Genomic DNA, 24824 nt, shown 5'->3' with positions numbered 1-24824 from the left:
AAACATGAGCATTTTACCCGTCTCCTTTTACTTTATAACGTGAGCGCGGAAGTTCCGCACGTGGCTCGCACTGCGTTTATGTTGGACTCCGCGGGCAAAGGTTCGCTCTCGGCAAAGGCCGTCTTTACCTCAGACGCACCTCCCCACCCTTCATCCTCTCGAGATGTTTTCAGCTTAGAGCCCCTTGTTCACCTGCAGTGACCCTCTCTCAGAGCTGGCGGTTCCTGGCCCAATGGATTTGGGGAGGGTTAGGAAAGCCTTGTTTGTATCCCAAACCGTGTGGCTATATACATTTTTACAAGGAGATTCCAGCCCTTGCTGGTTTAGCTCAGTGGATAGAACATCGGCCTCTGGACGAAGGGTCTCAGGTTCGATTCTGGTAAAGAGCACATGCCCAGTTTGTGCACAGGTGGGCCCAGTGAAGTGGGGGGGGGGGGGGAACAGGCAGTGGGGAGCATGCAGAAAGCAACCAATCAGTGATTCTCTCTCATCATTGATGTTTCTCTCTCTCCCTCTCCCTTCCTCTCTGAAATCAAATATATATATTTTAAAGGAGATTCCATAGCTTTCTTCACATTCTCCAAGGAGCTGCTCCCCTCCCCTCCCCTCCCAAAACAAAACAAACCCTCCCAGCCCGTGGTCCACACTGCGAAAGCCTGGCTTTTCTCAGCACTTGCCCCCCTGGTACCTGCTCTGGCTGGAGTGGGATTGGCCACTTTTCGAGCGTCAGTCAGCGCTGACACCGTCCCGGGTCCTGGTTTCCCTCCCGGGACCCCACTCCAGGCTCCGCTCGCTCCTCCCACCGCATGTCGCACGCTCTGTGCCCGGCCCTTAGTTGCCTGTTGAGCCCAGAGTGGCCGTGATCAGATTTTTCATTTTCTTTCCGCTGCATGAAGGTCTGGCAACTGCCCACAGGCACGCTGTGGGTTTCAGAAGTAGATTTCGTCAGCCCTGGCCTGGCGGCTCAGTTGCTTGGAGCGTTGTCCCAGTCACCAAGGGGTTGTGGGTTCGATTCCCGGTCACGGCACATCCCGAGGTTGTGGGTTTGTGTTGGAGCTAGGGGCAGCTGATGGATGTCTCTCTCTCTCCCTCTCCCTTCCTCTCTCTCTCTCAAATCAACAACAATAACAACAAACACCGGAAATACCTCCTCTGGTGAGGGTTGTTTTTCCTTAAGTAGATTTAGTCCTAGTTCGGTGTGAGTGACCCCTCATTGGCGTCATTCTGGCAGATTCGAGGGGTGTTTCCTTCCCCGTGCAAATCCCTCCGCAATGACAGTGACTGTTACTCTAGCCTAGGCGTCCTCAAACTATGGCCTGCGGGCCACATGCGGCCCGCCGAGGACATGGATCCGGCCCGCCGGGGGCCGCTGCCTGTCCTGCTTAGCAGCCGACTCGTCCCGGGCCCGCAGTCCGCATAGGAATTTGTTTATAGTTTTTTTTTAAACTATAGTCCGGCCCTCCAACGGTCTGAGGGACAGTGAACTGGCCCCCTGTTTAAAAAGTTTGAGGACCCCTGCCTAGCCTCTCGGGCCTGGAAGCCCCATGCCGTTCAGGTGACGGGTAAGCTCATCCCCGATGCTCCTGTCGCTGCCCTTGTTTCACTCTAATCGCCCTGGGAAGACTTAGTCGTTCGAGTTAGGAAACATACACCAACCATTCTACTCCCCTCCCCCCCCCCCCCATTCTTTCTTTAAATATGTCTTTATTGATTTCAGAGAGGAAAGGAGAAAGAGCTAGGACCATCAATGATGAAAGAGAATCATTGATCAGCTGCCTCCTGCACGCCCCCTACTGGGGATCAAGCCCGCAACCCGGGCCTGCGCCCTTGACAGGGATCAACCCCGGGACCCTTCAGTCCACAGGCCGACGCTCTATCCACTGAGCCAAACGGGCCAGGGCCATACACCGACCATTCTTCGTAGAATCCCAGCATTCTGAGGACCCACGAGACCAGGCGGTTTTCCTATAAATACTGCCCACTCCTTGGAAAGTCTGGGTAGCAAGACCCCCTGCATTCCTCCAGATTAGCAGCCGATGTCTTTCTCCTCTAATCGGACCTTAAAGCACACTTTCCTTTGGACAATAAAACCTCCGTAACACAGGGACTGCGGTGTTGCTGACGTTCTCTGTGCTGCCACCCACACCTTCCCCGGCCAGTTACCTGCGCTTCCAGGCGGCTGGTCTGCAGGGCAGGCGAGGGCTCCCTGTGCTGCCGTGTGTCCTTCCCACCGACCCGGTGGCACTGCCGCCGTTTTCAAGGAGCAGCCGAAGCCGGTTTGTCCCCGGGCTCCTCGCCACCGCAGGAGCAGGGCCAGGTGCTGACTTCCTGAACCACCCCCCTCCTTTGCATGTGGGTGTGCGAGCCTGGCCCTTGTGGCTCTCCCTCAGGGTAGATCTTGGGGTAGATCTTGGCCCCCGGCCACCTCAGGACATCTGCTTCCCCGGACCGTCCGTGTAGTGGCTCCTGAGGACGCCCTGTTCTCCGAGTGGAAATGGTACTGCCTCGGCCCTCCCTGGGCCCTGTCCTTCCATGAACCCAGGCTGCTCCCCCCCCCGCCCCCCCCCCATCAGGCCCATGGCTCTGTGAATGCAGCCTCAGAGCCGATGACAGCACACCTGTGCACCCCGTGGGCTTCTGCTGGTGTCTCAGCCCCTCTGCGCCTGTGGCTGCTGCTTCATCTCCCAGGCCCCGACGTTTCGTTGGCATTTGTCTAACGCAGCGGTCGGCAAACTCATTCGTCCGCAGAGCCAAATACCAACAGGACGACGATTGACATTTCTTTGGAGAGCCAAATGTTTTAAACTTAAACTTCTTCTAACGCCACTTCTTCAAAATAGACTCGCCCAGGCCGTGGTATTTTGTGGAAGAGCCACACACCCTCAAGGGGCCAAAGAGCCGCATGTGGCTCGCGAGCCGCGGTCTGCCGACCACGGGTCTAACAGAACAAAACAGTGGCATTTCTCAACAGAAAGTGAGTGTTCGTGGGGAAAGGGCGCAGGCACGGTTCTGTGATCGGGGCCACCGCTGCCTGTGCTGCCCCTGTCTGTGCCTGTGAAAAGTGCGGCTCCAGCGAACACGCGGACGGGACGGAAGGGAAGCACCTCGCTGCCGGGATGGAGAACGGCTTCGTGGTCGGATAGAGGATCACACCAGCCGCCGCCCTCCCCTAAGCCAGAGCCTCAGCGTGAGCAAGGCCCGTGGGGTGGGCGTGAGGAGCAGCCGGAGGAAGGGGGCAAGCCGGCGGAGGTTGGCTCCTGCGGGCAGAAGCCGTCCCGTCAGGAAGGCCAGGCGGGGGGCCGTGACTCGGGAGCCCTGGCGGAGAGGACCCCGCCGGGGGCTGTGTCAACAGCAGGTTGTGAGCGGAGACACCGCCTTCTGTTGGAAGACGATGCCGGCCAGGACTCTCACGGCCAGAGGGCAGCGGGCAGAGGGCAGCGTCAGGCCTCCGTGTGCCAGGACAGGCGGCCTCTCTCGGGCTCACGCCGCTGGTGACTTTTTTTTTTTTTTAATATATTTTATTGATATTTTACAGAGAGGAAGGGAGAGGGATAGAGAGCTAGAAACATCGATGAGAGAGAAACATCGATCAGCTGCCTCCTGCACACCTCCCACTGGGGATGTGCCCGCAACCAAGGTACATGCCCTTGACCGGAATCGAACCCGGGACCCTTCAGTCCGCAGGCCGACGCTCTACCCACTGAGCCAAACCGGTTTCGGCGCCGCTGGTGACTTTTAAGTTGAAGCCAGTGTGCGTCTACCTACCGTCCCAAAATTCCCAGGGCCCCGAGGAACCACGCCAGACCTCCTCCGCCCGTGCTCGGTGAACGCGGCCTCAGAGTCCGGGTGACGGCACACCTGGGTGCCACCTGGGCTGGCGCACCCTGTGAGCCCGCAGTGGGCACCTGTGCCTTGGTTGACGGTGCACCTCGGCACCCAGGAGGCTGACGGGCACGGTCATCTCACGCCCTCATGCTGCTGGCCCACGCCCTCCCTGCAGCCCAGGGCCCGGGGAGGCGTTTCCGCCCTGAGGTCTGACTGTGTAGGAAACACGTTTTGTAGATGTGGCTCCTCTGATGGATCTGGGCAAAGAACGTCGGAACCTTCCGGAAAGGGTTCCCATCCTGATGCCATTAGGGACCCTCGTGGGAAGAGGCCACAATACCAGCACCCGTGGGAGTTTGGGAGAAGGCGGTTCCCACCCTCGTGGGTGACCTGGAGCTCAAGACCCCCGAGGAGGAAGTGCCCGCAGACGCGTGGAAGCGGCGCGTGGAGCCTGAATCGGGCCCGAGCTGCTGCCGCCTCGTGATCAGACTTGGACAGCCGAGGACTTGCCTCTGGACGAGCCGAGAGAGGGGCGACTTGAGATGGAATCTGTTCTGGGGAAGATTGTGGAGATGCTGACAAAGGGCTCAGAATGTTCCAGAAGCAGTGGAAGCAGCGGCGGGGTCTGCGAGGAGGGACTCCGGCTGTGAGAGGCAGCGTGGCAGCAAGACCCGCCTCCAGCAAAAAGGTTGCGACTCCCTGGAGGCTCGGGAGACGGCTCGCCTCTTTTATCAATAAAGTGTTTTCTAATCGAGGCACCTGCGTTGTTTTCTAAGACCTACTGCTACCGCTGCTCAATAGACTACGGCCGGGGTCGGCAAACCGCGGCTCGCGAGCCACAGGCGGCTCTTGGGCCCCTTGAGTGTGTGTGGCTCTTCCACAAGATACCACGGCCTGGGCGAGTCTATGTTGAAGAAGTGGCGTTAGAAGAAGTTTAAGTTTAAAAAATGTGGCTCTCCAAAGAAATGTCAGTCGTTGTGTGGTTGCTGTCTGGCTCTGTGGGCTCAGGAGTTTGCCGACCGCTGGGCTACGGCCTAGTGTAAGCATGACTCACACGCATGGGAAACCAAAACTGTGTGTGACTCTCCAAGTGTCTCTCCCCAGGGGGGTTTCTGGCCATCTGCCACTTCCCAGGCCGCGTTTTCCTTTAAGGGGGTGCCCTCGAGGGGGTTTCCTTTAAGGGGTTCAGAGGAAGAACCACGATACCCCGAAAACCTCGACGGGTTTGTCTTGTCCGGAGGCGAGGCCCATGCACGCCCGCCTTCAGCTCGGACGCCTTCCTCTCCCGCTGGCGGAAGCGCTGTGTTTGCTTTGCAAGAAAACTCGCTGTTGGCCGCACCTTGACGGTGACGAAGCCTGACAAACACACTTATCTCCCCCTCCGGTGCCCGGCGTGGAAACCCTTGGGCCAGGGGTGCGGTCCCCGGTCCTGCTGTTCCTGTGGCCGGAATCGGGAGCAGCTCCTGCCCGGGGCGGTGGGCGCACGCTCAGCCCCCCCCCCCCCCCCTCTGGGGCTGCTCCCTCTCCCGCGGCCTGAGGGGTCAGAGGGGAGCACCGCCTGCCGCCGGGGCGGACGGGAAGCAGCCACAGTGGCTGCCGCACCCCATCACGTTCTCACAGCCCCGACTTGCTCCTCCCCACCAAATTGTCCTTCTGGTTTTTTGGTTTAAGTTATTGCTTAAACCCGATTTCACCCCTGAGCACAGGACAGGACTGAGCGGTGGGGGGAAGGTGTGCCGCTCAGCGCACTGAGTGGGGGGAAGCCGGGGGCACAAGCCTGCAGGCGGGACGGTGGGGAGCGCTCCGGATGAGCCCACGGGAGGCAGACAGGGTCGCTGAAACGATCGCGCGCTGTCTATGCAGTCCGTGCGCTGTCCGTGCGCTGTCCGTGTGCTGCCCGTGTGCTGTCCGTGCGCTGTCCGTGTACTGTCCATGTACTGTCCGTGCGCTGTCCGTGTGCTATCCGTGTGCTGCGTGTGTGCTGCCCGTGTGCTTCCCGTGTCCTGCCCGTGTGCTGTCCGTGTGCTGCCCGTGTGCTGTCTGTGTACTGTCCGTGTGCTGCCCGTGTGCTGTCCGTGTGCTGCCCGTGCGCTGTCCGTGTGCTGCCCGTGTGCTGCCCGTGTGCTGTCTGTGTGCTGCCCGTGTGCTGTCCGTGTGCTGTCTGTGCTGCGCTGTGTGAGGGCCAAGGGCGGGCTCTGTGCTGCCGCTTCGCAGGCGTCGGGAGCCCTAGTCTCTACCCTTCTTTCCTGAAGTCACAGCGCTCCCCGGCCAGAGAGAGAAGGGCAGTTCCCTGGGGACCTGGAAGTGTCCCCGGAATGTTGACCTTTCCGTTTGGTGTCACGTGTTGGCCTTTCCGGTTAGTGTGGCGTGAGCTTCCTTTGGGTGAGGCTTCCTCCTGTGAATTGCGCTCGGAGGCTGCTCGGTCCGCGTTGTGTGTTTTGATGAGGAGCTAACCTTCAGTGAAACCCAGCTTTTCGGCTGTCATTAGCGGGTGACCCGCAGTTAGAATTCGTCTCTACCTTCCGGCAGGTCCGTGGGTGTGGAACTGTCCTCAGGCCCACAGTGTGGGGCCTGTGCCCCTCACCGGCGTTGGGAGACTCCGGGTCCAAAGGCAGTCAGCCCCCTCTGGTGCCTGGTGTGGAGGCGGGCGTGAAAGCTCACAGACGGCGGGGGCTCGGTGTTGGCAGAAAGCTGTGCTGGGCCCCACTTCTGAGCTGGCTCACGCATGCTGTTTCCATGTAAATCCTTTTAAAATGCTAATATCCCAGTGCAAGCTTGCCTCATGCCCAGCTGGGGAAATGAACTGAAACTATGTAGCTGTCCGCTCCTTTACATTTCTGTGCCCCAGCACTCCCAGAGGTCCGGCTCTTCCACCTCGCTCCTGAAAGGGGGCGTGGGAGCGGCGGGCCTGCTGTGCCGTAGCGACGGTGCCAACGTCACAGCCCGGTCCCCACGCCGAGTTCAGCAGCCAGTGCTTGCTCGCTCCCCAGGGGCCCTCCTCCGGCGGGCGGGCGGCGTTGGGGGGGTGAGCTGCGGGCCCTGGCGGGCGGGCGGCGTTGGGGGGGTGAGCTGCGGGCCCTGGCGGGCGGGCGGCGTTGGGGGCGAGCTGCGGGCCCTGGCTGGCGGGCGGGCGGCGTTGGGGGGCGAGCTGCGGGCCCTGGCGGGCGGGCAGCGTTGGGGGGGTGAGCTGCGGGCCCTGGCGGGCGGGCGGCGTTGGGGGGCGAGCTGCGGGCCCTGGCTGGCGGGCGGGCGGCGTTGGGGGGGTGAGCTGCGGGCCCTGGCGGGCGGGCGGCGTTGGGGGGCGAGCTGCGGGCCCTGGCGGGCGGGCGGCGTTGGGGGGGGCGAGCTGCGGGCCCTGGCGGGCGGGCGGCGTTGGGGGGGTGAGCTGCGGGCCCTGGCGGGCGGGCGGCGTTGGGGGGGTGAGCTGCGGGCCCCGGCGGGCGGGCGGTGTTGGGGGGCGAGCTGCGGGCCCTGGTTGGCGGGTGGTGTTGGGGGCGAGCTGCGGGCCCCAGCGGGCGGGCGGTGTTGGGGGGCGAGCTGCGGGGCCCCGGCGGGCGGGCGGTGTTGGGGGGCGAGCTGCGGGCCCCGGCGGGCGGGCGGGATGTAAGGGGCGTTCGGTGTGTTTTGCAGGATCGGGACAGCGGCGCTGGCCGTGCAGGTCGTGGGCAGCAACTGGCCGCAGCCGCACTACACCCTGCTGGTCACGGGCCTGTGCCGCTTCCAGATCGTGCAGGTGCTGAAGGAGAGGCCGTACCCCGTGGCCCAGGTGGAGCAGCTGGACCGGCTGGAGGAGTTCCCCAGCACCCCGCAGACCCGGGAGCAGCTGGGCGAGCTGTCGGAGCAGTTCTACAAGTACGCGGTGCAGGTGAGCACAGCGCCCCCCGGAGCGCCTTTCCTCCGCTCCTCCGCTGCCCGGGGAGGCGAGGGGTGTGCTGGGTGGTGCAGTGTGAGGGCCCGTGTGTTTGAGTGAGTTAATGATTCGCCATAAAACGTGCATTTCAACGTGCTCACCTCGGGGCTCTACCTCAGTCATCCTAGGACATGTTAGCCAACCCTTCTGAAACGTTTCCAAACAGCCCTTCTGGAATTTTTCTTGTAACTCCGGGTGTCTCCAAACCAGACAGTTACTAAACAGGAATGATTTTAAAGCTTAAAAGTACTGCCGTTGTCACTACAACGTCTGGGCACCGAGTTATGTAAGGAGGGGCGGATGAGCCCGTGGTGGCGGTTCTGAGCTAGGGCCGCGGGTTAGAGGTGGGCTCGGGACATGCCCGCAGCGTCCGGAGCAGGAGACGGGCGGCCCCCGCGGCGGCTCTCAGCGCTCCCTGGCACTCCCTCGTGTTTCAGGGCTCACAGCCACGGCTGCACCAGAGGGCCACACCCAGAAGGGGGCGCAGCCTTTGTCCAGCCGTGGGATCCCAGTTACTGAAAGGCGCCCCAAACTCAGTTCCCAGTTACTGAAAGGGGCCCCGAACTCAGTTCCCAGTTACTGAAAGGCGCCCCGAACTCAGTTCTCTCAGTTTATAGAAATCCTTCCCAGTCAGCACTCGGGTTCTCGTTAATCCGTGGGTCCTGCTAGGAAGCGGCGTGTCAGCTCCTGATTGGTTAGCACGAGAGCATCGGCTGTGCGAGCCTTCCAGAACTGGCCGGCAGGCTGGGTTATGTAAGAGAGTGCCCTGTGCTTCAGGGCAAGGGTCGCCATGTCTGCAACTTCCTCAGTGACTGTGTGCACGTGTGTGTGTGTGTGTGTGAGTGTGTGTGTGTGTGTGTGTGTGTGTAAGAAAGCAAACGGGCAAGAGGTTAACAATTGGTGAGTTTAGGGGAAGAACATACAGTTTATTGTACCATTGCAACTTTTCAATAAGTTTTAATTTTTTTCTAAATAAAATCACAAATTTATATACAGCCTCTTGTAAACATTAGTATTGTCCACGTTTGAACCATTTTTTGCTTTTCATTCTGATTGGCCTTTTCCTCTGAGGCCCGACCCTGACCCCCGCCCGGCGGTCTGCCTGGCAATCCAGCAGTAACGCCACACTCCCCTCGCAGCTGGTGGAGATGCTGGACATGTCCGTGCCCGCCGTGGCGAAGCTGAGGCGCCTCCTGGACAGCCTTCCCCGGGAAGCCCTCCCGGACATCCTGACGTCCATCATCCGCACGAGCAACAAGGAGAAGCTGCAGGTACGGGCGCCTCGGGCGCGGGGGCCCTTCGTCACGTTGGGGCTGGGTCTGGAGAGCGAGGACACGGAGCCTTCAGTCAGGGTGTGGAGGCTCGGGAGGAGTTCAGGTGACTTTAAAAGGGACGGCGTTTACTCGCGTTACCGGTACCAGCACCTGTCAGTTTTTGGGGAAAGTTAAAGCAGAGAACAGTAACACAGGTAGGCGTTTAATCTAACTTACATACATAAACATACTCCGTCCACCGTTTTTAAACGCGTGGAGGCGTGCCCTTTCCTTTCCCCGTGGGCTGCTTGGGTTTCCCGGTGTTTCTTACGCAAACACACGGTGAGGCATTGCCTATGATTTCCCGTTTCTGTTTCTTTAGAGTGAAATGAGTTTCAAAGACACCTGAAAAATAATCCAAGTTCAGGATCTTAGATGCACATGTTTTCCCCCAAATGGTGAACGTTCTCTTGCAAACTTACTTTTATAGTATTCTTAAGCAGCCTGCTTTGTTGAACCTTCCCAGAACATTTAAACTAGTTTTTATTTATTTTTTTTAAAATAAGTTTTTATTGATTTTTAGCGAGAGAGGAAGGGGGAGGGATAGAGAGGTAGAAACATCGATGAAAGAGAAACATTATCACCCAGCTGCCTCCTGCACACCCCCTACTGGGGATCGAGCCCACACCCTGGGCATGTGCCCTGACCGGGAATCAAACCAGTGACCTCTCAGTTCCTGGGTCGGTGCTCAACTGCTGAGCCACACCGGTCCGGCTAAACGAGTTGTTATTGAAACCACCCTCCTTCCTTTATTGTTCATTTAATACTTAAATCCAACTGTTACGACAGCAAGTGCAGCTGACGCAAACAGGCGGTGTCAGCAGGGATCCAGCCCCCGGGAGGAGCGGGCGGCGGCAGGAGCACCGTCACCTGCTTCGGGCGCGAGCAGGGTGCTGGTTCCCCTGACGGTGGGGAGCGTGTCCGTTGCAGACACCCCGGCAGGGGCCGGCGGCGGAAGGTGCTCTGCTCTCTCGTGTATGTAGAGCGTCAGTGAGCTGAGCCTGGAATGTGCTGAGACCTGATGTGCAGACACATTCGAGGCTTTAAGGGGATGGTCCTCAGAAGGAGGTGCCACACAGTGTGTGTTTTGTTCTTGCTCTTGGGACAATACACGTGGCTTCTTCTTTAAATGGAAACTGAAGGTCTCTGCGGTCTGTTTAGGGTTCCGGTGTTCGTGGCTGTGCTGGCCGCAGGGAGCTGTGACCCCGGGGGCTGGGAGGCGTCTGACCGTTTACGCTGCGCCTCTGCCCGCCTGGCCGTGGAGCGCGTGTTTCTAGTAACGGGCTCGCTCTCGCTCTCGCTCTTTAGATCCTGGACGCCGTGAGCCTGGAGGACCGGTTCAAGATGACCATCCCGCTGCTCGTCCGGCAGATCGAAGGCCTGAAGCTGCTCCAGAAAACCCGGAAGCACAAGCAGGACGACGAGAAGCGGGTCAGTGTCCTCGGGGCCCGCTCCCTCGGGGGCCAGGCTTCCCGGGACCGGAGGTTCCGTGTGGGTGGGTGGCTTGTCTGTCTGTATAAGAAAAACATGGGGTGGCCCGGCCGGCGTGGCTCAGGGGCTGAGCATCGGCCCAGGAACCAGGAGGTCACGGGTTCGATTCCGGGTCCCGGGTTGTGGGCTCGATCCCCAGTGGGGGGCGTGCAGGAGGCAGCCGATCCATGATTCTCTCTCATCGATGGATGTTTCTCTCTCTCCCTCTCCTTCTCCCTTCCTCTCTCTTGAAAACTCAATAAAAACATTTTTTTTTTTTAAAAAAGGGATGGTTTACCAAGCCGTTTTCTTTTTTGCCAAACATTGTGTTTTCTGTATTTTGAAAATGAGCAAATTCCTGCTGTGCGTTGTATTTTTTTTTAGATTAAGGTATTGTATGTGTACATATCTTACCATTGCCCCCCCCACCCCACTCCCATACCTGCCCTCACCGCCCAATGTTCTGCATCCGTTGGTTACTCTCATATGCATGCATATAAGTCCTTCAGTTGATCTCTTATTTCCCCCACCTCTCCCTAACCTTCCCGCTGTAATTAGACACTCTGTTTGATGCTTTACTGCCTCCGTATCTATCTTTTTGTTCATCAGTTTATAATGTTTTTCATTATCCCCAAATGAGTGGGATCATGTGGTATTTTTCTTTCATTGACTGGCTTATTTCACTTAGCATAATGTTCTCTAATTCCATCCAGGTGCCTACAAATGGTAGTAATTCCTTCTTTTTTATGGCAGCATAGTATTCCATTGTGTAGATGCACCATAGTTTTCTGATCCAGTCATCTGCTGACGGGCACTTAGGCTGTTTCCAAATCTTAGCTATGGTGAATTGTGCTGCTATGAACATAGGGGTGCATATATCCTTTCTGATTGGTGTTTCTAGTTTCTTAGGATATATTCCTAGGAGTGGGATTACTGGGTCAAATGGGAGTTCCATTTTCAGTTTTTTTGAGGAAACTCCATACTGTTCTCCACAGTGGCCGCACCAGTCTGCATTCCCACCAGCAGTGCACGAGGGTTCCTTTTTCTCCGCATCCTCGCCAACACTTGTCGTTTGTTGATTTGTTGATGATAGCCATTGACAGGTGTGAGATGGTACCGCATTGTCGTTTTGATTTGCATCTCTCGGATAATTAGTGACTTTGAGCATGTTTTCATGTGTCTCTTGGCCTTCCTTCTGTCTTCTTTCGAAAAGATTCTATTTAGGTCCGTTGCCCATTTTTTGATTGGATCATTTATCTTCCTTTTATTAAGTTGCATAAGCTGCCTGTAGATGTTGGAGATTAAACCTTTATCAGTGATAACATTTGCAAATACGTTCTCCCATACAGTGGGCTTTCTTGTTGTTTTGTTGATGGTTTCTTTTGCTGTGAAAAAGCTTTTTATTTTGATGTAGTCCCATTTGTTTATTTTCTCTTTGGCTTCCATTGCCCGCGTTGAACCTTTTTTACGGGGCGTGATGGTCAGGGCAGACGAGGACTGGTCCGTGCGCGGTGCCATCGCGTGGCTGACTTTGTTTCCAGCTGATGGACGCCTCGATGTTCCCTTAGTCAGACCTCACCTCCTCTGTCTCCTCAGCCTGAGTCCTCAGCCTCCGCGTGTGAAGACAGCAGCTGCATTTCCCCAGAGCGCTTTTATTCGGCTCCGCTCCACCATTTTCCTCTTTTTAAAAAAATTTTTATCTTCATTGTTGAAAGTATTGCAGATGGCCCCTCCTTTCCCCATTGAGCCCCTTCACCCCACTCCTCCCCACCCACCGATCGGTGGTCCCTTCACTGTCACACGTGACACTTCCATGGAGGGGGGGCCAGGCTGCAGGCGGCCTCGAGCGGCTGGTGTACGGTGGTTGTACAGGGGGGAGGGGAGGGCGGGGGGAGGGGGACCGCGGGGGCTGCAGTCACGTAGGCTGAGCAGGAGGGAGCGAGAGGGCCCCCGTGCTGACGCCCGCCCTCGGCCGCAGGTGATAGCCATCCGCCCCATGCGGAGGATCACCCACGTCCCCGGCGCCTTGGAGGAGGAGGAGGAGGAGGAGGAGGACAGCGACGACGTGGTCCTGCTGGAGCGGAAGGTGCGCTCGTCCAGCATGCCCGAGCAGGCCCGCCGCGTCTGCCTCAAGGAGGTCAAGAGGTGAGCGCCGCGCCTCCCTGCGCGCTGGGCCCGTCTTGCCCGCTGGTGTTCACAGGGGGGCCCGTGGCAGCATGCCCAACTGGACGCCGAGCCGCTCGCTCTGTGTGCTCTGATCCTCCTCTTCCCTTCACAGGGCCCCAGACCACTGCCCCCCCCGCCCCCCATCCCCGATCTGCAGTGCCAGCTCCAGCTTTCCTGGCGCCCCACCTCTCAGGGTCCCTCTTCACCCCATCCAGACCCTGACCCTGACTGTCTCGGTGCCCCAAGGTCACACACACCCCCAACACACACCCCTGGCTCCGTGAATGCTGCGTGCGTGACACAGCCCCTCCCCGCAGTACGCACTCGGGCGTGCTCCCCGAGGTACCTGCCTGTCCACTGTCGTCAAGAGTGGACCAGCCTTTGTTCAGTGTTTGTCCACTTCCCGTTGTGCGTGTCACACGTCACTGTTGTCTTCAGGTCACACGCGTGAGGCAGGGCCTGCCACTCTCCCCGTGCAGGGGGTGCAGGAAGGCCTGGCAGTGTGCAGGCTGAGCAGCTTTGCCGGGTGATGTGGTTCAGCAGAAAGCCCACTGTTGCTTTGTGTGCGTGTGACGTTATAACTACGTTTCATTGTGTTAGTGAGTGGAAATGAGCCATGGGAAGGCCTGCCTTTCCGAGGTTCACGGGGAAGAACGTTAGTAGACGTGGCTGAGGCGCCTCCTGTTGGCTCTGGCACTTGCTAATAGATGCAGGCCATCCGCGTGGACGGGACACGGGCGCTGCATACGTTCTGGGAGCCGCGTTTTTCATTAAGTATCTGATGTTGGCTTCGTTTCTGAGCTGACTTCAACTCTGATGTGAAATACATAATTAGCCCTGGCTGGTTTGGCTCAGTGAATAGAGCGTCAGCCTGTGGCCTGAAGGGTCCTGGGTTCAGTTCCGGTCAAGGGCACATGCCTGGGTTGTGGGCTCGATCCCCAGTAGGGGGAGTGCAGGAGGCAGCTGATCCATGATTCTCTCTCTCATTGATATTTCTAAAGCTCGCTCTCCCTTCTTCTCTGAAATCAATAAAAAATATATTTTTAAAAATAATCCTATATAATAAAAGCCCAGCCACTGAAAGGTGGAATGACCAGAACGACCTGTCGACCAGTCGCTATGACGTGCACTGACCACCAGGGGGCAGACGCTCACCGCAGGAGCTGCCGCCTGGTGGTCAGTGTGCTCCCCCAGGGGGAGCACCGCTCAGCTGACTGGGATGAGCGGTGCTCCCACAGCGGGCCGATCCCCGCAGGCCACGCCCCCACCAGTGCACCGGGCCTCTAGTAAAAAAAGAAAAGAAAATACATAATTACCGTGTAACACACGGTGAGGCGCTTAGATCTCGCTGTGATGCAGAACCTGGTGGTGCCACCTGAGGCCCTGGGAGGTCCTTACTCAGACCAGGCCGTGTTTCCAGGGCTGAGTCAGATGCGGGGTCCCCACCCCTCCCCACGGTGTGTGGGTGTTGCTTTAATTTTGTTTTGTGATGTAACTTTAGAGCAAAATAAACGTGCTGTTAGCCAGGTTTTTAAAAAACTTTTTTAGATTTACTTAACCAAATACAGGGTGTCCCCCAAGAAATGTATATACACTGTAACAGCTGAGAGCTCCGTTTTGAAACTGAAATGTATTTTTTTAAAAATATATCTTTATTGATTTCAGAGAGGAAGGGCGAGGGAGAGAGCGATAGAAACATCAATGATGAGAGATAATCATTGATTGGCAGCCTCCTGCTTGCTCCCTTACTGGGAATCAAGCCCGCAACCCAGGCATGTGCCGTTGACCGGAATGGAACCTGGGACCCTTCAGTCCGCAGGCTGACGCTCTATCCACTGAGCCCCACCAGCCAGGGCACAAGCTGAAATGTATTTTAATAAACACTGCCTTTATAATTATTCAAAGGGTGTGTGTGCATCTTTTGGGACACCCTGTGTATATGATACGTCTGGCCAGGCCGTGGAGGTAAGCTTGATTTTTCTGTTTTTATGGGATTCTTTGTTCTTGAACACCTTTGCTATGTGTTCTTTCTCCACAGACTCAAAAAGATGCCTCAGTCGATGCCGGAATATGCTCTGACCAGAAACTACTTAGAGCTCATGGTGGAGCTGCCGTGGAACAAGAACACAACCGGTGAGCCCCCGCACGGCCTCGCTGCGTGCCTGCGGCGCGGTCACGCACCCCGCGGCACCCCGCTCCCCGACCTGCTCTCACCTGCGCGCCGACGTGGGTCAGCGGCCTCGGGCTCCCCGAGTGCCTGGGCCCGATGGAGAGAAGGGGTCTCCGTGGTCGGGGAAACGTGATCCTCAGTCCCATCTCGGTCGGGGGCTTCCCTTAGCTCCCGCCGCTGCAGGGCCTCCTCTTTCTGTAGAAGCTAAACCTTCTTACGCGAAGGAGCCCCCAGTCCCGGCTCCCCAGAGACTCGCTCAGCAGGACGCAGGCGTGTTCTCGTCACTTCTAAACGATCGGGACTCCTGCCGGCCTTGGGAGGGGTTCCCCCTGCGAGTCCCCGTGCCGACACTCCCTGTGGGTCACTCGACAGACCGGCTGGACATCCGCGCGGCCCGCGTCCTCCTGGACAATGACCACTACGCCATGGAGAAGCTGAAGAAGCGGGTGCTGGAGTACCTGGCCGTGCGGCAGCTCAGGAACAACCTGAAGGGCCCCATCCTGTGCTTCGTGGGCCCCCCCGGGGTCGGGAAGACGAGCGTGGGGAGGTCCGTGGCCAAGACCCTGGGCCGCGAGTTCCACAGGATCGCGCTCGGGGGAGTGTGCGACCAGTCCGACATCCGGGGACACAGGTGGGTGCTTCCCTCGCCGGCCTGTCCTCTCCTTCCCTGGGGCTGGCGAGAGCCCCCCAAAGCACAGCAGGGTCCCTCTCCTTGTGAGAGGGCTGTTGGGGTGCCGGGGGAACGTGGGCCTCGCCGTGGTGGGCACCCTCTGCTCTGGGGGCCTCCGTGCATGACCAGTGGTGACTCGTGGTGACCGCGTGGCCTGCTGCCTTGGCGTCGCCTTGGCCCAGTGGCGTTCCATAGATAAGGACCACGTGCCTGGAGTCAGAGGTGCGGCCTGGCCGGGCGGGAGGGGCCGAGAGACCGGGACGGCCCGTGCGTCACGTTGGCAGCTTCCACCAGCTTTTAAGGAGGCTGGTTTACGGAGGGGCGCAGGGGGTGAGAGGGACACCGGTGACGCTCTCACCAGTAAAGATGCATTTAAAAAGAATGCCAGTTTACCGTCGGGTGAGAGGCGTGAGGAGAAAGGTCAGGGTCACTGTGAGGCTTATCCCTGCATTTTTGACACTTTCTCTATCCAAGGACCGGAAACTGTCAGACCCGAGCCTGGTCGATCTGGCGTTGGGGCCAGACTCGCGAGCTGCAGTCGGCTCTGTCTGTGCTCTGGCGCTCTGACGTCAGGGGAGGTGTTTGGGGAAACAGGAGCCTCTCGGGCCGTGGGGTTCACGCTGCCCTCCGTGCACAGGTGACGTGTCAGGCCTGCGGTGGGGCTCGTACAGGGACCTGACGCTGCACGTAAACTGCAGCTGCCTCACGTCCAGGCAAAGCAATGGAACCGAGTGGAAACTTCTGTGCTCGGACCAGCCCCGCGCGGGTGGTTAAGGAAGCGATTTTCCCTGGTGGCTTCGAATCACAGCCGCTGCCTGCGTATGGGTTAGACTTGGGTTGTGGGGGAAGGAATGTGATGCTTTTGTGTCATCTTCTTTTCCATTTGCCTATTTCCAAGGTCACCGGCCTTAGGCTGGGCCAGGAAACTTCAGAAACTTGCATGAAAATGGTCCTTTTATTCCTTTTCTTGCTTGTTCACAACTCTGCTGCATGAAAGGAGAGTCAGGCCAGGACTTAGTAGACGAGCAGTGGGCAGGGAAGCCGTTTCCGGGACGGCCCGTTCCCTGGGCTGTCCTGTCCTCGCCCCGCCGCTAGAGGCTGCCGCTGGCCGGGAAGAAGCTGGCACCTGGGCGCAGGGCCCGGCCCTCCTGGCATCGCCCCGCTCCAGCTGCGAGCGCTCAGCCACAAGCAAGCGAGGGGAGGCTCTCGCGCCCTGCGTGGCTCCCGCGCTCGCTCGGGGTCCTGTGTATGTCCTTCTTCGTCGTCCGTAGCCCGGTGTGCGTCAGCATTGGGTGGGGCTTAGAGAGGGACTCCGTGGAGTTGTCATGTGACATTCAAGTCACGGTAGGTGACAGGCAGGTGACCGGTCCCGTTTCTCTCCGGTTGGACTTGCCGGCTCAGTGAGGCTGGGAAGTGCCCCTTGGAGCCCGGCCATCAAACAGCTCTGGTTCTTATTTCAGCTCCGAGTGCCCGGGAACCGGTGTGGGTCTGCACGTGTCTGTGTGCTTCTTATAAAATCCAATCCGATTTGTAAACTGTGCCCCACATAGCCTGTTCCCGCGTGATTGCTGGTGTGGCAGGACTGTGGGGACGTGTGTCTTCATGATGCCTGCGGCGGGCAGAACGTGCGGCCGTGGTTCTCAGCACGTCCCCCGGACGTGGGCTGGGCTTAGCCCTCTGCCGTAACCTCCTGACGCCCATCGGTAGCAAACGCGCGGCGCTGTTCCACGTGGAGACGCGCTCGTGCATGGCTGTCGCGGAGAAGGCGGAACCTAACGAAGAGGAGAGCTTGTTTTGTAAAAGAAGGCTGTGCTTCTGCCTGAGACGTGGAAACGTGAGCCCTCGGATGCGGCCTGGGTAGAGGCCGTGATCCCTGCCGGTGAGAGGCGTGTGGGGTGTCGGAATCCATCATGAGCTCGAAGCCTGATTTGCGGGCACCTCGCTGGCAAGCCCTCCCTCGCCATCACCAACCAGGCGTGTGGTCCATTCAACACCAGGGCCACCGGCCCTGTGCCCCGAGGACTCCCTGCCCACCGGCCCTGGCGTCATCGCAGCCTGGAGAGGAGGTGACTGGAAACCTGTGGGGAGCAGGTGGAGGCGGGGGGTGGGGGGCAGGCCGGGAGCCCAGGCCACGCCTCTGTCAGAGTGGTGGGCGGGGGCGGGGCCCCAGAGGAGAGACAGGATCACAGCGCGGCCGGGTGGCTGGGTGGGTGGAGTCCCTCCACGGGACAGCTGGGCCTTGGGGAGACGCCCTGGCCTTGGCGTCCCAGTGTCGGTCACATGCTCCCAGGCGGGGTTCGCGGGTCTGTTTGCCCCGCCGCTGAGGAGGCCCCTGTTCTGCAGTTTAAAAGAGCCGAGGACAGAGCGGCTCTGTGCTCTCCCTCCGGCCGGCCCCGCCCCGTTCCCAGGCCTGGGCTCCGCTGCACCACAGCCTGTGGTGGGAGGAGGCTGCTCGTAGTTAGCCGTTGCCTAAGAGGAAGCGGGGAGTTCAGCGATAGCGAGGTGGGCGATGGGGGGGGTGGGGGAAGCGAGGCTCGGTTTCCATTTAGAGCAGGGGTGGGCAAACTTTTTGACTCGAGGGCCACAGTGGGTTCTTAAACTGGACCGGAGGGCCGGAACAAAAGCATGGATGGAGTGTTGGTGTGAACGAATATAAATTCAAAGTAAAGGAGCGGAGGGGAGAGCAAGAGAACCGGATAGAACAGCCGGATCCGGCCCGCGGGCCGTAGTTTGCCCACGGCTGATTTAGAGTGTAGACGGGCAAGCAGTAGTGAGCTGACTACACGCGAGGTCGCGAGGACACGGAGTGCGTTGCTGTGCGGTGACGTTCGCTGGCTCTCCAGAAAAGGGCTTTTCCCGTTTGGACAGACGTGCTGTTTTATCTCACGCCACGGCCTGCAGCTGCCCTCGTCACACCGGCGACCCTCACTCAGATGCGGCGGAGCTGCGGTGACGGTGACGGCGACGGCGTAGCGCATCCCGGAGAGCGCGGCTGGGCAGACCAGTCGGTGCCCAGGAGGGAGGGCGTTTCCATGTGAACGCTCTTGACCCCAGGCCTCTCACTTCGAGCAGGAACAACCGATTGCCTCGGGAATAAACGATTCGGAGTTCTTCTTTTTGAGGGGGGTGGGGGGCCTGCATTTTGAGTGGCCCTTCCCACCGGTTCTGACCTCCTTCATGCAGACAAGGCGGCTGTACGAGTGGGGGCAGCGTCTCCCTGTGCAGATGGTCGTGCTGGGGGTGGGGGTGGGGTGGGGTGCAGGCGGGTGCGGCCTGGGGGTTAAAGTCAGAGCGTTGGGGCACCTTGGAACCTGGAGGAGTCAGAACCGTAACTGTGTGACTTAGTGGAACGTCCCTGAATGGCCAGCGTTGGGCGCAGCGGCTCCGGCGCCATGGCCGCCCGCCCCAGGCTGAGAGGAGAAGGGACCGGGGCCGCGGATGCTGCGGGCCTCAGCGCTTGGCGGCCTCCCGTCCCGGCTCCTGGGCTCCGGGTGGCACCGCTCCCGCCTCCGGCCACCCGGAACCCACGCGCTTGCTTCCCGCAGGCGCACCTACGTGGGCAGCATGCCCGGCCGCATCATCAACGGCCTGAAGACGGTCGGGGTGAACAACCCGGTGTTCCTGTTGGACGAGGTGGACAAGCTGGGGAAGAGTCTGCAGGGCGACCCCGCTGCCGCTCTGCTCGAGGTGAGGCGTGCGAATCGCTGTCTGCGTCCCGCGTCCCGGCGAGGCCGAGGGGACTCCACTCATGTGCATGTGCCTGTGTGTGCGCGTGTGCCTGTGTGTGTGCCTGTGTGTGCACGTGTGCCTGTGTGTGCGCGTGTGCCTGTGCCTGTGTGTGTGTGTGTGTGCCTGTGTGTGTGCCTGTGCCTGTGCATGTGCCTGTGTGTGTGCGTGTGCCTGTGTGTGTGCGTGTGCCTGTGTGTGTGCCTGTGTGCGTGCGTGTGCCTGTGTGTGCGTGTGCCTGTGTGTGTGTGCGTGCCTGTGTGTGTGCGTGCCTGTGTGTGCCTGTGCCTGTGTGTGTGCGTGTGCCTGTGTGCGTGCGTGTGCCTGTGTGTGTGCCTGTGTGTGCGCGTGTGCCTGTGTGTGTGCCTGTGCGTGTGCCTGTGCGTGTGCCTGTGCCTGTGTGTGTGCCTGTGTGTGTGCGTGTGCCTGTGTGTGTGCGTGCGTGTGCCTGTGTGTGCGCGTGTGCCTGTGTGTGCCTGTGTGTGCGTGTGCCTGTGTGTGTGTGTGCCTGTGTGTGTGTGTGCCTGTGTGTGTGTGTGCCTGGGCCTATGTGTGTGCGTGTGCCTGTGTGCGCATGTGCCTGTGTGTGCGTGTGCGTGTGCCTGTGTGTGCGTGTGTGTGTGTGCCTGTGTGTGCGCGTGTGCATGTGCCTGTGCGTGGCGGGGTTGGGCCCAGAACCAGGGCCGTGCAGGCTGGAGCCGGAAGCAGTTTGAGACGGGAATGTAAGTGTCTTAGAGAGCTTCCTCTTTCCGGCCGTCCTCACTTTTTCCTAGTTTGTTTTCATCGAGTAGCTCACTGGAGCCCCGTGCCTGCCGTCTGCGTGGAGGCGGGAACCCCACAGGCTGTTCGGGAAGCAGCCAGCCCCCACCGGGCCGGGCCTCCTGCGCTGCGGCCTCTGCCGACGCGTCTGTCCCCGGCGTGGCTGTCTCACTCCGTTTCGGATCCGGTGCGGCCGCTTTACCTGCTGCTGCAGTGAAGGCCCCGCGTGGGAGCCGGAGCACGGGGCCGCTCGGAGCCTCCCTTCACGCCCCGTGCAGGCTGCCGCGCCGTCCCGGTGACGCGGAGCATGAGCGTGAACCATTGCTCAGCGTCGGGAACTCCCTGTCGAGTCGTCTGACGTGCCCGTTAACACGGTCTGACCGCTGCGCGTTAGAGGGCGTCTGTCCTCGTGCGGGTCAGAGGCTGGCGGCGGGCGCGTCCTCCCCAGCTCCTCTTTGCCGCGTTCCCCTTTTACTGAGAGCTCGCTCCAGACTCTCTGACAGCGTCTGAGGAGGAGTGTGCCCCTCACCGTGTCACCCACGCGTTCAGACACTGCGCACGCTCGCTTTCTGTTCCCACGGCGCTGGGGGAGGGCGTGCCACCCCGGGGACCTGGCGCTGCGGGAGCGGTGGCTCAGTGCCGGCCGCACCGCGAGTCGCTGACACGGGGGAAGGAGAAGGCTGAGCGGGTAATTTGCGCTGCTTTGTGCTTTCTGCCTCCCAGAGTGTGACGTTGAGCGTGTTTCTTTAGAACGTGGGCACGTAAGGGAGGGTGCAGGTCTCGGGGTTGGCCCCCGGCTCCCCAACCGGCCACGCCGAGCAAAACCAGCCGCCTCGCCGCTGCGGCCACGTGGCCGGTGCCCTGGAGCTGCCGCAGTGGTTCCGCGTCGTCCCCACTGTCCGCAGGTCCTGGATCCGGAGCAGAACCATAACTTCACCGATCACTATCTCAACGTGGCCTTCGACCTCTCCCAAGTCCTCTTCATCGCGACCGCCAACACCACGGCCACCATCCCAGCGGCCCTGCTGGACAGGATGGAGGTCATCCAGGTGCCAGGTAGGGTCCCAGGGAGATGCAGATGGGACATTTCTCTCTGCCTTGCTGAACGCAGCCTTTTGCGCTGGGGGAGCTGTGGGGTTTCCAGTAACGAGTCGGTTTGCCGGCGTGTGATCTTCCCAGGTCCCGAGGCCGCCGGGTGAACCTGCTCTGTACTGACTCAGAGTCTGGAAGGCAGACGTGTGTTTGTTTGCTTAACCCTCACAGATCAGGCGTCTCCGCGATAAATTCTGCAGAGCCGTTTCAGATGGGACTTAGCATGAAAGAATGATCAGTTTTTTTTTGTTTTTTTTGTGTTTTTTTTTATTTTTTTTTTTAATATATTTTATTGATTTCTTACAGAGAGAAAGGGAGAGGGAGAGAGAGTTAGAAACATCGATGAGAGAGAAACATTGATCAGCTGCCTCCTGCACACCTCCCACTGGGGATGTGCCTGCAACCAAGGTATATGCCCTTGACCGGAATCGAACCTGGGACCCTTCAGTCCGCAGGCTGACGCTCTATCCACTGAGCCAAACCGGTTTCGGCAAATGATCAGTTTTTTAATGAAAAGACACTTTTCTCTGAAACAATTTCTAAAATTATAGAAAAAAATAATTTTTTTCAAAGTAAGTCAAAAACCGATTTCATGTGGTCAGTTTAGCTTCCTGTCCGTCATTTCTCGATGTTTCCCCTTCGCTGGGAAAGTGTGATCCCTTCCTCCCACTGAGTGCGAGCGGGTCGCAGCGAGGAGCCGAGCCGCACTGCATCCGGCCGCACTTCACGTGGCGTGTGGGTGGTGTGCCTGCCACTTCGTAATTGCAGCCGTCAACAGGCTTTGGGGTTGGTTTGTTTTTGCCAAAACTCCTTTAGTTACCAACAGTAAGTAAATCTCAGTGTTTTCACCTTGTTTTAACTGCTCAGAATTACTTCTCCCTAGGAGACATGTACTGTCAGTGGGTGTTTGTTAACATGGAAATAGAGTAGAATCTAAATATACCTAAGTCTGAATATGTCTAGGTTCTCATGTAACCTCAGTGTGTATTTCATATCAGTCTGAAATACAGTTCTATCAAGGGAACGGTAATTGGGTTTCTGAGTTTTCTGAGAGTCCGGCCCGTCCCTATGCTTAAAATGGGATATAGTTTTAAAGCAGGATGGAGTGAAATAGCGCTCTGTGCCCATTTCTGAGACTAAAATAAGTGTGTCATGTAACTAATCGCCTGGACCCTGCAGCTTGAGGCAGACAGGCGGTGAGACCGCGAGTGTGCAGCAGCCGTGTGCGGGCACCGCCTTCCTGCCGGCGTGATGGTCTCGGTTACCCCTGCTGGGCTTTATTTCCTTCCCTGCTCAACAGCTGTCTTCTCGGTTCATCTTTTTTTTAAAATATATTTTATTGATTTTTGACAGAGAGGAAGGGAGAGGGATAGAGAGTTAGAAACATCGATGAGAGAGAAACATCGATCAGCCGCCTCCTGCGCACCCCCTACTGGGGATGTGCCCACAACCAAGGTACATGCCCTTGACCGGAATCGAACCCGGGACCTTTCAGTCCACAGGCCGACGCTCTATCCGCTGAGCCAAACCGGTTATGGCCTCGGTTCATCTTTTTAAAGTTTGCTTGTTCCATGGAAAGGGGGCGGTTAGTTTAGTGGGGATTTTTCTTACAGGTTTAAAGACAAAGCAAACCTGTTCTCGTTGAGGCATTTAAAGAAGCAAGAGCCGACGCCTTTCAAACGTGTGGGCTGCGCACACAGCTCCGCCCGGAGGGCAGCTTGGTGGGGGCCGTTTTGTTGCTCAGGTTTAGGTGCGGCTCTTCCCGTAGAACCGGCCGCTCATTCAGTCCAGTCCGTTGCGTGTTGAGTCTTTCCCGGTGTGATTCAGTTTGTGCCAGAGAAAGGGATGCATCTCCCACTGAATAATAAATAGACACCACCTGTGAGCTGAGGAGGTAACCACCTCTGAGCTCTCACGGAGAGATTTTTTCCTCTTCTCTGAGCGACAGATTTACCCAGGATTCCAGATGCTGTGCTTGGCAAATGCTTGTTTTGTCTGGGGAGAAGGTGGAGGCTTTCACCGTGGTTGATAGGAGAGTAAATGTCCTTACTCTGCTCAGATGACCTTCGTTGAGGTCATACTTCAGTCTAAGAAAGCGTGGCCCGGGAAGCCGGGGCCTGACTGACAGCAGGGCCCCTCCCCCAGGGTACACGCAGGAGGAGAAGATCGAGATCGCCCACCGGCACCTGATCCCCAAGCAGCTGGACCAGCACGGGCTGACCCCGCAGCAGCTCCAGATCCCCCCGGCCACCACCCTGGGCATCATCACCAGGTCAGTCCACGTCCTCGGCTCCTTTGACACCGGGGTCCCACACGGCAGCCGATGGCGTCCGTTTCCCGCCACGGATCGCCAGCGAGCATTTCCACAGTCACTGGTTTGCGCACGGCTCGGCGCTAGGCAGGAGTCCATCGGGGCAGCATCGAGGGTGTCTTCACAGCCAAGGACGCCACTCGAGCCAGAAGGCCCGCGTTCCCACAGGAGCCGTGCAGGGGTTCATCTGAGAGATGAGAACCCAGCACAGGCAGACACTGTGACTCCTGTTCTGAGTTACTCCGATTTTCTCTTCTTTTTGAGAGATTTTTTAGGTCCTTCGTTTTCATCTTCGGGAATTGACACGGGAACAGAGAGAAGGGAGGTGCCTTCCCCAGCGCTCCCAGGGCTGCTGCCTCCGCTTGCTGCTCGTCTGGCCTGCGGGCTGCTGATGGGAATTGTGCCTGCAGTGGCCTCCCATTCTCCCGGGTCTGCCTTGCGGGCTGTTGCATCACCGCCCGCTGTGTGGCGTCTGCAGGCAGGCCCCCCCTCCCCCCCACCCCCCGGGAACTGCGGTGGTTCAGGAGAAGAGGCTCCCTATTCTGGGTTTTGACCTGGAATTAGCCAGTCGGCGGCGCTGTGGCCTCCCGGCCTCCTGGGAAGTCTCTTTAAATTCAGCCACAGCAGGGAGACGGGCTCTGACCCGGAGCCCCTTCTCTGACCCCGAGGCTTGCTGCTGGGTAGTGGCGGAGAAGTGAGTGAGGGATTTATAGGCCGGGGTCCCAGCAGTGTCCTATCAGAGCCAGCCGCCCCCGGGAGGTTTTCAGGAGGAAACTCGCCTGCTGACGGCCCAGCTGTGAGGTCTGAGGGGAGTCCAGTCGCCGTGGCTTCTGTGGGTCTGAATCGTGGCGGACGGAAGTCACCATTGTCCTTCCTGGTGTGGCCTGGAGAGTGAGGTCTTCTCATCTGAGTTTCGCTGGTCCCGCCGGGACCACTCTGCAGGCGTAGGGGGCGCTGGCCGGAGTGGGGGTTTCACTGTTGGTCCCCGCGGCCACCGCAGCAAGCTGACATTCTCGCCGTGCTGGTCGCCAGCACGTTAGCCCGGTGTCCTCTGAGCGGGCACCCGTGGCACCTCCGTGACCGGTCACCGAGGAGGAAGCCAGCCGCTCCCACGGGCCCTGGCGGAGCTTCCTTCACAGGGTCCCAGGGCAAAACGGCGCGTCTGCTCCCTGCAGCCGGGGTCCGCGTGGCGCTGCGCACGGTGCGGGCCTGCTCTTGTTCAGAGCGCTAACGTGGGCGTGTCCTTGCTGCCACGTCCTGCGGGGTGCGGGCTCCCCGGGCGCCCCGCGGCCGTTCTGCTGTCGGGCGGTTCCCCGTCCGCTTCCTCCATCCCTCTCCACCTCTGTCCAGGCGCGTCGTCCGGGGAGCTGCCCTGGGTTTGGGGTTTGTTTTGTGTCGGCTTGTTCTTCCAG

At 59.1% G+C, this 24824-nt stretch overlaps 1 protein-coding gene across 1 annotated transcript in view; it reads left to right on the top strand.

Annotated features, from left to right (window-relative positions):
• The window catches only part of LONP2 (lon peptidase 2, peroxisomal), a 45139-nt gene that overhangs the window by 1295 nt on the left and 19020 nt on the right, over positions 1-24824 (top strand). The window contains exons 2-10 of the mRNA XM_080645409.1: positions 7456-7690; positions 8875-9006; positions 10357-10479; positions 12497-12663; positions 14723-14817; positions 15227-15485; positions 19070-19211; positions 20915-21065; positions 23247-23373. Coding sequence (XP_080501535.1) covers positions 7456-7690; positions 8875-9006; positions 10357-10479; positions 12497-12663; positions 14723-14817; positions 15227-15485; positions 19070-19211; positions 20915-21065; positions 23247-23373 — 1431 coding nt within the window. The remainder of the gene's footprint in view (positions 1-7455; positions 7691-8874; positions 9007-10356; positions 10480-12496; positions 12664-14722; positions 14818-15226; positions 15486-19069; positions 19212-20914; positions 21066-23246; positions 23374-24824) is intronic.

Source organism: Plecotus auritus (assembly GCF_963455305.1).
Source record: "Plecotus auritus genome assembly, chromosome: 10".
NCBI classification, from domain to species: domain Eukaryota; kingdom Metazoa; phylum Chordata; class Mammalia; order Chiroptera; family Vespertilionidae; genus Plecotus; species Plecotus auritus.
This window is presented reverse-complemented; position numbering and strand designations above follow the sequence as displayed.